Source organism: Helicoverpa armigera, chromosome 13 (genome assembly GCF_030705265.1).
Source record: "Helicoverpa armigera isolate CAAS_96S chromosome 13, ASM3070526v1, whole genome shotgun sequence".
Classification (NCBI taxonomy): Eukaryota; Metazoa; Arthropoda; class Insecta; order Lepidoptera; family Noctuidae; genus Helicoverpa; species Helicoverpa armigera.
In genome coordinates this window covers 8873543-8885601 of record NC_087132.1, presented here as the reverse complement: position 1 = coordinate 8885601, position 12059 = coordinate 8873543, and the positions used below count along the sequence as shown (strand labels likewise).

The 12059-nt window shown below is 37.0% G+C and overlaps 2 protein-coding genes across 2 annotated transcripts in view; one reads left to right on the top strand and one right to left on the bottom strand.

Annotated features, from left to right (window-relative positions):
• The first annotated feature begins 846 nt into the window (after positions 1–846).
• On the top strand, positions 847–4247 carry LOC110378160 (ubiquitin-conjugating enzyme E2-17 kDa). The gene is made up of 5 exons (XM_021337300.3): positions 847–1176; positions 1694–1757; positions 2550–2581; positions 2672–2855; positions 2965–4247. Exons 1-5 carry the CDS (start codon positions 1153–1155, stop codon positions 3102–3104), a joined length of 444 nt encoding a protein of 147 aa, XP_021192975.1. The 5' UTR covers positions 847–1152; the 3' UTR covers positions 3105–4247.
• Positions 4248–5626: 1379 nt separating this feature from the next.
• LOC110378177 (cadherin-23) overlaps positions 5627–12059 on the bottom strand; it is a 31643-nt gene continuing 25210 nt past the window's right edge. The window contains exons 19-28 of the mRNA XM_049840381.2: positions 11859–12016; positions 11102–11283; positions 10433–10662; positions 9815–10003; positions 8600–8880; positions 8073–8313; positions 7574–7759; positions 6640–6975; positions 6190–6388; positions 5627–6098 (exon numbers count right to left, since the gene is read on the bottom strand). Coding sequence (XP_049696338.2) covers positions 5749–6098; positions 6190–6388; positions 6640–6975; positions 7574–7759; positions 8073–8313; positions 8600–8880; positions 9815–10003; positions 10433–10662; positions 11102–11283; positions 11859–12016 — 2352 coding nt within the window. The 3' untranslated portion in view covers positions 5627–5748. The remainder of the gene's footprint in view (positions 6099–6189; positions 6389–6639; positions 6976–7573; positions 7760–8072; positions 8314–8599; positions 8881–9814; positions 10004–10432; positions 10663–11101; positions 11284–11858; positions 12017–12059) is intronic.

Here is a 12059-nt window from a genome sequence, read left to right as displayed (position 1 = left end):
GTAGCACTGGTTATATTAACTGCACTAATAATTTGTTCATCTTCCGAGCCGTTTTCCAACTATGTTGTGGGGTCGGCTTCGAATCTCGGTCTAGTGGTCGCGACTGCTGTGCACGAGGTCTCGGGTTCGAATCTCGGGTGGAGCCGAAATCGCTTTTTAGGTTTTAGAAACTTTAACAAAGCAGCCCGTAATCTAGAAATTGGATATTGATGCATTGAGTGCAGTTGGCTGATCTCCTTACACGAGAACAGCTCCTGCCCTAATCTCAATTTTAAATACTTTCCATATTATACAAAGGTACCTATGACTTTTTACGACGAAACAAATAACAATTTGTAACCTACAAAAACTGTATGGATGAGACACGAAAGCCTCGCTAATTAAAAAAAAAATCTTATGTAGTTTTCATAAAGTTGGGAGAAAGAAAACAAACGCAATGTTTCATAGAAAGTTATTTTTCAGTTTCACCTTAGAAGACAGTTTCGAATTGCAAAAATGTGCTTCAAAATAGCTGGCGTGCCTACTTCAGTAATGAATATCTACAAATAATCCAAAAATAGCGCCCCGGAGAATTCTTTGCAGTCAATGACGTCACATCCTGTGAATATCAGTGTTACCATAAGAAATAAAAAAATGGAAAATCAATAATCATTATCATTCCAAAAAACAAAAACCTATAATTTATTTTATTATTTAACTAGGTGAATTATTAGTCAAAATATTCTTTTGACGTTACTGATTGACTATTAAATATACAAAAGTCTAATATTACAAGCTTAAAATAACTAATTTAAAAAATCGCACAACCATAAACGGCACTTACACGTTAAAAACTATGCAATTCAGAACGGTCTTTGTAAATGGTCGATTTTCCTGTTTGCTGTTCTCCATTTGCTGAGAGTGTATAATTTTGTTACAATCCGTGCTCTGTTCTAGTTCTTATTTTTTCTTATTATAAGTTATTATTATTTTTTATTTAAGCGTTTAAAGTTTGATCCTCGGCGATAGAAATTCATTATTACTACATAAAACGACTTAGGTGGTACTTTTGCGTTTAGACGGGAGCCATCTTGCAATCTCTAATCAAAGGTCCTTGGCTCACAGTTTCGTTGTCTAGTTGAAAGTCAGTTTATTCCATCATAAAATAATCAAATGGCGTTAAAACGAATTAATAGGGTACGTATTGGTATTTGTGTCTTATATTTTAATAATTTAATGCAGTATCAAATGAAGTGTTGTAAAAATGGTATCAGACTTCGTAGTGAATGTTTCGTCATTGTGAATACCTATTATCGAAATTTCTTCTGGATAATTCCGTGTGCGTGATGGATTTATTGAAATCATTAGGTGGATGATCTATTTTGTATAAAGTGTATCTTCTACGAGATAACGGTGTTTTACTGGTATAAGTAGGTGACAATTTTGTGCACACGGCGTACATAAAATGTCGGAATTATGTGCCAATTTTGAGGTTTTCTTGTCATGAAACTCATCTGTGCCGTGGAAATGTGAAATATTTCGGTGAATAGCAATGATTAGTGAAAGAAACAACATCGATCGCCAATCGATGCAGCCGTTTTGTACAATATGTTCAGCCCCCATTTATTTTCCGACGTGATGATGTGACATGTTCTAGTCATGGTATTGTGTTTCCTATGTTGTTGTGTACACATGATATTGTTTTACTGTTCAGGAATTACAAGATCTGGGCAGAGATCCACCAGCACAATGTTCTGCAGGTCCACACGGTGAAGATCGTAAGTACCTATTGATCTACAGCCTACTTATTTTTTGTGACTCATTGTGTTGGATAATAATAATACTGTGGAAGTGTCATGGAAGCAGAACAACTCATTTCATTTTGGAGTATTGATTTTGTGTATGAATTTACTTTATTTAAAATGGATCTTAATCACAATGTTTTCATGATTAATTTAATAACTATTGCTCAGAATTATTTCACTGTTATTGCTATTTGATCACTTAAGTCATCATAATATAATAGTTTTATCTCTGTAAACATGCTAATCTTTCAAAACACCCACTGTGTTTTAATGATTGCAATGGGTCAGGAAGATTTTTACTAAGGCATGCCTGTAACTGAGTATTCATATCAATGAGACGACTGGCACTGCATTCATATTTGAGTTTATAGTATAATGTTACTCTTCAATATTTCCTGACTCAGACATATTTTTATTCATTGTGGAATGACTCATATCCATGTAGACATTTTCTATGGTATGCTGCTAGTATGCACAAAGGATAATGAACCCTTAGTTACTATGTTTTCAAGTAGCAACCTACTTTTTCCTCTCTAAAATGCATAGAGGATAAAAAAAAAAAAAACAGGACAAATGATAGATAAAAGCACAGTTTTTCTTTGTGTTGGACATAGATCTATAACTGACATTCATGTCAATGACCTTGTTTGGACAGCAATGATCTTGCTTAATTTTATTTTAACCTTCTAATTTACTAGAAATTTTCAACAAACATGTTTTTATGATGATAACATTGTTCTAAAATCAGTATTTTTATGTTTTCAGTTTTCCATTGGCAAGCCACAATTATGGGTCCAGTAAGTACTATTTCTTGTTAAAAATATGCATTTAGAAATGCTTATACTGATTCAGAACAATTATTAATTGTCTGACTTTTTTAATTTCAGGTTGACAGTCCTTATCAAGGAGGAGTATTCTTTCTGACCATACATTTCCCAACAGACTACCCATTCAAACCACCAAAAGTTGCATTCACAACACGTATTTACCATCCCAACATAAACAGTAATGGTTCCATTTGTCTTGACATTCTGCGCTCACAGTGGTCTCCAGCACTCACCATATCCAAAGGTAATATTTTAAAAAATCCTCTCTTTTCTGATTTGTGTTCTCTAAAATATTTGTTGTTGGATAACTTTTTAGAAGACCTAAAACTGATTAATGATATTTTGACTTCCAGTGTTGCTTTCAATCTGCTCACTCCTATGCGATCCAAACCCAGATGACCCGTTGGTGCCAGAAATTGCTAGGATCTACAAAACGGACAGAGAAAAGTACAATGAACTAGCTCGTGAGTGGACGAGGAAATATGCCATGTGATGAGTCAATTGTGACGTCAGCAAAACATACACACACACATCGCCACAGCCCGGGCTCTAATCCCCTTCCCTATCCCTTGTCCCCGCTCCCCAGTCCTCTGTTATCCCCATCAAAACTAAATTTACTGGAGATTGTAAAAATGTTCATGGTCATTCTAGGATCTGCCTAATTTCTGTCGTATCTGGTAATTTTAATGCGAATTTATTGCATCTAAGTAACACGGTTCCCCTGTGCAAATATAGTTTCTGTTTTTATCTAATAAGAAACATTTTCTATAAGAGCAAAATTATTTTTTGTTTTACATTGATGTGTCAGTAGATATCTTTACACTCCTTTAGTTGAAGTTTAAAGATTAGTTAAATTTACATCAATTGAATTTATGTAATTCCTAAACTATTTGTACTTTAACTAGATCTAAATTGCATTGTAAAACTGTACAATAGCCATATGTTAGGAAATGGAGCGTTCCTTGCTTACAACTTACTAATTGTCCGGTTCACTTAGGAATTTTGTCAATGAAATGTAAGTAAAGCTCATAAGTGTTAAGAACATTTTGGGTATTGTAAGTAAGTGGTATCACAAAATGAGCTCGTTGACGGAGTGAGTGTTAATTTTTTTTACTAGAAAAACAACTTTTTTTTTAAGTTAGTAAATGTAGCGTGCTACAGACCAGACTGACGTTGATTGAAGTGGTCAGTTTTCTTTCATCCACAATATTTTATGACAATGGAAAACGCTCCAATAGTTACAACATTCAGTATAAATTACAGTGTATCTCATAAGATGATAAGTTACGATTAATCTAGATTTTTTTCAATATGGCGATTTATATTATAATTTTATCTAATATATATTGTGGTTGTAAGGATACCTGCGTTGTGATTTCCACGAATATCCTTTCCATTGAACCATCCTTGTTTCCTCTGAGTAATTGAACAAACATGTCGAAGTGAACAGCGTCACGGCACGAGTGGCTAGCATGGGTGTGTTAACGTTACAGCTGCAGGCAAGAGGAAGCTTTGTTCACTTGATCTATCACTGGGAGATTCAAATTTAAAGCTTTTCAAATTGTAATCAACCAACAACTTGTATTTTAGCTTCACTAAATTGTAAGAAACAATAAATTATTGTGTATGTAAATAACACCTTGAGCTTTATTTAGGCAACTTCCTGGTAAACGTAAGCAGCTGTAAATATTCATTTAGAGTTTAATTATCTGACATACTTAGTTGGTTACTGGGTCACTGACTGAGAATCTGCCAAATCCTCATAGGAAATGATAAAAATCTTGACTTCACACTAGAGTGCAATGACGTTTGCATAAATTCGCTTACAACATATTAATTCTTGGAAGGTGATTAACATGTGTATAACCTCAATTATTGTTGTAAGAAAATATAATTTAAATGTTCATTGTGTATGTACTTGAAATCAAATCATCGCACGGCATGGTGCTGACTTGCAATAACTACCTACCTTAAGGCGCTTTGCACATGGAGCAACTATTGGAGCAACTGGCAACTGGCAACTAGCTGTTTACATATATTTCAATTGAACCGCGCACACATAGCAACTCGAGTTTCGAGTTCCGGTAATCGTCAACAGTTTTCAGTTGCTGTAATCGATGACTAAGATAGTTCCTAATTGCCGCAACTAGCAACTGTTAAATATCATACCGTTTTTAAAGTTGCCGGTTTCCTCAACCGTCAATCGCAACGCGTCCGGCGATTTCACACCCTCCCTCCCCTCTCCCTGTGCCCGATCATTCCAGTCAAGTGCCGCTCAATACGTCGTTGCTCACAGATTGCCATAAAATTGCGGCAAACGTAAACGTTGTAGCAACTTTCAACTTTTTACAAGAAACTTTTAAAATGTTGATAGTTTCCTCAACTTAAGTTGCTCCATGTGCAAAGCGCCTAATAGTGGCAGAAACGTATACACTCACCCTAATTTTCAGTTACCTACATAACAGATTCCTCGTCTTTACCGTTACATATACAAATCATATTCACAAATATACACTCTTGAGTAAATACCAGTAATGACTCCTTTACAGCTAATGTTTACTACTTACAGTCATACGTCATTTATAAGATACTAGTTGTTTCCTGCGGGATTCACCCGCGTTCCGGAGGAATTATTCCCGTATCCGGACAAAATAAAGTTAAGCTTTCCAATAAATTAACTTTTTTCAAATCTTTTCAGTACTTAGTTTCAGAATCATACAAACGAACAAAATGTTTCCTCTTTAGTAAAGATGTAGATTTATATAGTCAATTGGAAAGTTTTTCATTTTCCGAGTTGATTGGGATCTAAGTACTTTTGGAGCATGAATGTACTAAAGTATTTACTTCTTCCATAACTTTCATCTATATCGGTTCAGTGGTTTGACCGTGAAAGCGTAACAAACAAACGAATTTTACTTTCGCATTTAAGAGAATTGACATTGCCTTTGTTCTTTATTCATCAAATCATCACAATCGGTACGTCATGAGAGTGAACGGTAAAATAAAACTTCAAGCTTGTAGTAAAAGGTTTGTCCTTAGCTCATATAATTACAAAATTTATTCAGAAAATAATGGAGGTACATAATTTACAAAGGCACATAATTATCAAAACTTATAATTACACATAACACTAATGATTATAATTCAGTCGTTTCCATATTTTTAGCGTTTTTCATTTGTTCTAACTGTTGGTAAAAGTCGTATTTCGCTTGGTTAGTTTGGGGTTCGGTCTCGTTGGATTCTATGGACGGGAAAGCCCCGGTGGTTATGAAATACGGTTTTTCATTGGATAAATCTTGGTCCACGGCGTTTTCGTCGAGCGAGTCTCGTTCTGACCGACTGAGTTGATCTTCTGACTTGTACCAGTCGTTTTCGTAAGCGTGGAGCCATATTGGGTTGGATCCCTTTGTACTATGTTTGTTTGTGTTGGGTACGCGGCCGCCTGAACTTCGGATGGTCATGTCCGATTCTCCTGGCGTCGGTGATGCTGTGAACATAAAGTATTATGTTAACAAAGACATAATATTTTCTCTGTAGTAGGTGCTAATTAAATGCATATCACCCACACTACTACTTACAGTAAGCCGTGGCTGTAGCAGCCTTCAGCCTCCTCACATAATCAGCTCGCTGCGAGAGGCACATCATGATAGTGAGTACCAGCAGTACAGACAGGAATAATGTCGTCCAAACAAGCCAGAACACTGTCTGGTTGGACGAGAGCGTCTCCGCTGTTAGTGGCTGGTACTCGGCAGGCTGCGTGTCTAGCACGTTGAATTCCTAAGAAATAAGTTGGTGTTATTTTGAGATACTAAAAAATGTGGGTAGATCCCTTGAAACATAAATCATAATGGAGGTAGAATAAAAATGCAACGGTTCTCCTTCTAGTATTTATACTATGTTTCTCATTTATAATAATAATTGCGTCTCCAGACTTATTGGAGACGTAATTAGAATAAATTTTAAGTGAGCATTGTTTTATACTACATCCTTGAATCTATTGCCAGTTACTTATCCAAACAATGATATACCTTGAATAAATCATCCAACTGCTCAATATTCTTATCCACCAATTTAAGTACTTGTTCAACTTCGAGTACCGAATGATCTTGTCCATTCACAAGATGTAAGTACAAATCCGTTTTTGTATTGTCTACTGAGCCGTCTTTATTTTCGTGGACTCTCAAATCGTCAACATTTACGACGGAGTCCGTGACTTGCGCCAATCGTTCGCGGAATAAGTGTATCTTGTCACGTATTTCTGATGGGTGCGACCGAAGGACGAAGCGAACACGTTGATCTTCGCGAAGTAAATAGATGAATACGTGAGCCTCGTCTTGTAGCCCGCCGGTGTCATTTGCCAACACCTGGAACAATATTTATAGGTTTACGTCGGAAGTATGTCAATTCGACTTGATGCCAGAATATATTTTAGGGTTAAAGGCCAATGACCCTTTGTTATCATATTCAGATACATTCGTTTTTCATGCTAGACTTCCGGTCCTGTATAAAAAGATTGTTCTAGAATAAAGTACTCCTGCTGTGTTATCATTTTCAAACACGTAAGTATGAAATTGAACTGATGAAGTACCAATAAGAATATTAGGTATTTTATTCAATGATAATAGCGCATGTTATCAAAGGTTCCAACGCGGATGACGTTGAGGAAGTCATTTTATCAATACGAAGGTAATCATAGCATCGATGTGGCAAGATAAAATAATAAGGAAAACTAAAACGGTTTATAATTGGTCCCCAGCTTGTGAACATCGAGCTATTTATTATTCGACGCTATTGATTTGCAACTGCGCGGTGTAAAAGATTGTCACCAAAACGCATGCGCGCGGCCATTACGGGTAGCTGTTTTATTTTTGACAGGCGCTTACAACTTCACGCAAGGTTTGCAAAATAAGTAAATGAACATCAAAAATTACAAAAATGGGCTTATGAATAATTTTACTATACCTTAAAATCGAAATATCCTTTCATTCCCTTCTGAGGGTCGAAGTTGAGAGAAACTGCACCGGTTTCAACGTTGACTAGAAACGGCGACACGGCCAAGTTCTCGAGGCCTTCAGTTAACGTTTCCTTTACGTCGCCAATCAGATAGTAACTTATCTTAGCGTTCTCGTCTTCATCAAGATCTATGGCCTAGAACAAAATTAAACAATAAGAACGATGGAATCCTTTGTGATCCGCTATGAGCATTTTGTAAGTACGGAGCAATGAGATGTATATGCTAAGAATGGACAAAGCCAAAACTTTCTTTGTGTATTGTAGAATTTTAAACCGGAGGCAAATAAAAATTGGTATTGGTGTTATTTCACCAAGATTTTTTGATCTAATTAATTCAATCCTCAGTACGTTACTCAAATTGCTGCGTTCAAGGAAACAAACAATGAAAGAAAAAAACGAAACGATACGATAACAATTATCTTTAATTCTAACAACAATAGTACAGTACCTTGACATGCATAAACTCAATTCCAAAATCGGCTTCAGTAGTGATTCCACCTGTGAATATCTTGTTGGTAAACTTAGGAGCGTTATCATTCACATCGTTGACGATAACATGGACTGTCAGGGTACTGATCCGATCTACTTCTTCGTCATACTTAGGTACAGTCAAACAGTCCTCTGTCGCTAGGATAGTGAGGGAATATTCTGCTTTCTCTTCGCGATCCAACGGTTTTTGGGTTGATAGTCTGAAAATTATGAGTAGTTAGGTTTTGCATATAGCACCAAGGTACTTAATTTCCTTAATTAGGTGGGTACTTTGTCTTCGTTAACTATGGCCTTTTGCAAAAAATATTAGGCATAATAAATATTTTCTTGCCAACATAGTAAAAATTATAGTATATTTTTTTCATAAAAATACTTTTACATAGATCAGTTTAACAATATAAGGTTTACATAAAGGTCGGGAAGAATAAATTACGAAATCTGTAACCAATTAATTTAATTTAAAAATTATTGCAAATGAATCTATACCTATGCGTACTCCTTTGCAGCTCAAACACAGCTCCGTCATCGCCAGCAACAATATAATAACATACTGGCAACACCGGTTCATCTCCTCTGTCTATCTCATCCCTTTCTATAACGCTTGGCAGGTACAAACCGTTGTTCGGAGCGTTCTCCGTAAAGTTAATATGAATATGCCTGTTGGGGAACCTAGGCCGGTAGTTGTCGACGTTCTGAACGTATATCGTAAGGTCCAGGTCAGAACTTAGAGGTGTCGGTAGACCGAGGTCGTAGGCTTCTATTCTGAGCTGTGGATATAAGTATTTAGTTAAAAATAAACACATTAACGGTGTAAGGCGAAATAAGTTTGGTTCTAAAGATGAAAGCTTTTTATTTTTAAAATCAAGGACCAGAAACCAATAACTTCAACTTTCGAACATGCAATGTTATATTACCTCATCGAATAAAAAACAAAGGGAACAAGGAAACATAATGAATAAAAAACAATGTAAAATTATAATTTTAGCTACTGCATAAATTCTTTTATTAGCGGAGTTCGAGTGTGTGCGTTATGTAAGTAGGAAACAAAGGAAATTAACTACTTTTACATAAATTAAAAGTATTGATCCGGAAAACAAGTGTAACATCAGGTTATCGGTACTAGATAGTATCGATTGACGTCACACGCTGACGTCATCAACTGCGATCAACATTAATAAAATAAGACGTAAAACCAGAAATAAGTCAGTCAACCGTCGACCGCGTTTTGGCAGAAACAGTAGTAATGATGATTAATTATATTGTTCTCAAATTATTTATACATTTGGTTTTATTTTTGAACTACCTGGTAATGCCTGATAAATACATAATACTGTGTATTTATCATTAGTTATTTATTTGCGTTGAGTTGAGTCATGCAATCTAATATTAGGTTCTTTTGTCTTTGATCGATAAAATACCGCGTTTGTTATCAATGGCCTTCAAAAATGTGCATCGGATCGAAACTCTTGCTACAAAATATATTCCTGCTTTCAATCAGTTGTCATGAGGTAGAATATCAGAAAGAAAAAATCAAATTAAAAATTGAATAATTTTATTATTTTTTTACTTTTTAAAGGGAACTTGGGTGTTTCTGTCCTTGGTTTTTGTTTTTTATTTTATTGATGTTTTAAATGTCCCCCATATTTTATTTTGCATTTTCTTCAGAAAACTACACAGCAATGTCTGAAACATTTTACATACCTGATACGTAGTCTGTTTATCCCTATCCAAGGGCTGCGTGACCCTCAGAGCTCCGCTGGTGGCGTGAACTGCGAAGGTCCTCCAAGCAGCCGCCGCGTCCTGTCTCAGGCGGTACCGCACCGCGCCATTGGGTCCAATATCCGCGTCTATAGCGCGGACCTCTACTACCACACTGCCTATTGTCGCGTTCTAGGGTGAATAAGATTCATGGGTAAAAACAGTAAAAAATCAATTAATGAAAACGTAAAAAATGGTGATGGTAGGATAAAAGGTTAGGTAGGGGTTCTAGCAGAAATCGATTCGAAATTAAATTACGCGCATGTGGGCCATAACCAATTCCCCACCCACATCACCCGATGATACGTACCTAAAATTGGTTTCTTCACGCCAAAAAAATTGGTGAGAACTATATCTGGTTTGAAGAAGTCAGATAAGCAGAAGCTGCATGCAAAACATTAGCGCTCAAATTAATCTGGTATTTTGTAAATCCGACGGTTGCGAAATGGCGATCGAAACGAAACGAGAGGTCGGTGTAGTGTTGGAACACTGTACGCAATTACACACAATCTTTGCTCCCATTCAAGTCCACAAAAAACGAAAAATTCTGTACTATCTTACCTCAGGTACTTTAATGGTGACATTCTGAGGTGGATGTACAAACACTGGCGCATGATCGTTATAATCAGTCACACACAATTTCAACTCTCCTCTAACCACATTGGGCGGGATGCCCAAGTCTCTCGCTTCGACTACCAGTGTGTAGTTGCCGAAGCGATCTTTTAGCGATTGTCGAGCGAATAGTCGGCCTGTGTTCGCGTCGCCTCCTACTTGCTCGAAGCGGAATAGATCTGTAGGCAAAATACATTGTTAAGTAAGGGATAGTTAGGGCCTTATCATACTAGTGGATTGCGAGCGTCTTCAAAGCGGAACGGACGCGCAACGAATACATTGCGGACGCGCAACAAATTCGTCGCGAAAAGCAGTATTTTATTCGTCTGCAAGAAAACACAAAGTAGTCGCTCTCTTCCATTCGATTATTGTTTGAATCCATTTTGTTACTGAGTGTATTGTTCGTCGTTAATTTGCTACAAATACGCGACGAAAACGTTGCGAATTTGCCGTACGTCCGCGACGTCTACGCTGAGCAGCCGCAGCGTGTTCGCGTAGCATTCGCTGCGCTAAATAGAACTGTACACTCCCATAAAAGCCGAGTTGGCGTCGGCTCCCGATAGTTGTGAAACTCTGTTATATCATGTAAATAATAATATAATTCCAGCTAATACATACCATGTCCTTTCCCTCCAACTAGATGGAACTGCACCCGTCCATTAGGGGCGGAGTTATCGTCGGCATCGGTCGCCGACACCGACACGATCGGCTCCCGATAGTTGTGAAACTCCGTTATAGTCGTGCAGTCGGATGGCACGTGTAATATCGGAGGGTTGTCGTTCACGTCCTCTATGTAGACGCTGAGGAATGTTATAGGGATTTAGTGGGAAATATTACAATACACTAACATACATGATATTGATAAGTAAAACACAAAAGTTATTTTTTAATTTATTTCATTGTTTATTTTAAATAACCTGAACCATCTTGCTCATGGAGGTATTTAGCCTACTGCTATCACGGGTTGATAGAGGGTTTTTTTCCGAGTTTTCCTTCTCTCGCACTGGTATTCGGTGCATTTTTTACTCCATTAGTCGACTTCTACGACACCCACTGGAAGAAGGGGTAGCGACATATGTATTCTTAAGCCGTCGCTACACGGCAATCGTATATTAAGCTGTTGAGGAGTTCATGCCAAAATTGTGGCACCACTTTTTATTTAAGTTTTTTAGCTATAGCATACAGAATTCCCGAAGTGAACAGAAGAAAGAAGTGGTTTATTGTTCTCTCAGCTCCTCTTTATTAATATCTTACATGAGCATTTATAAGGTGAAGCGTTCAAAAATAAACTTTAGGTTTTACCCTGTTACAAAATTGAGTAATTTTCCTACATGCCTTACCCTTCGCCAACTCATTAACATCATAGCAAACTTACACAATTCGCTTAAAAGCATTTCTGCTCTCTCCGCTGAGGTATCCGAACTGGTAGTTATCCCAGGCCTCTATGACAAGGTTGTATGTCGGCTGTGTCTCTCGGTCCAGCCAGTCTGACACCGTTAGTGCACCTGTCTCTGCATTTATTAGGAATTTTCCCTATGGAGATAATTTTTAGTTAATATTTTCTGAATTTATCGTT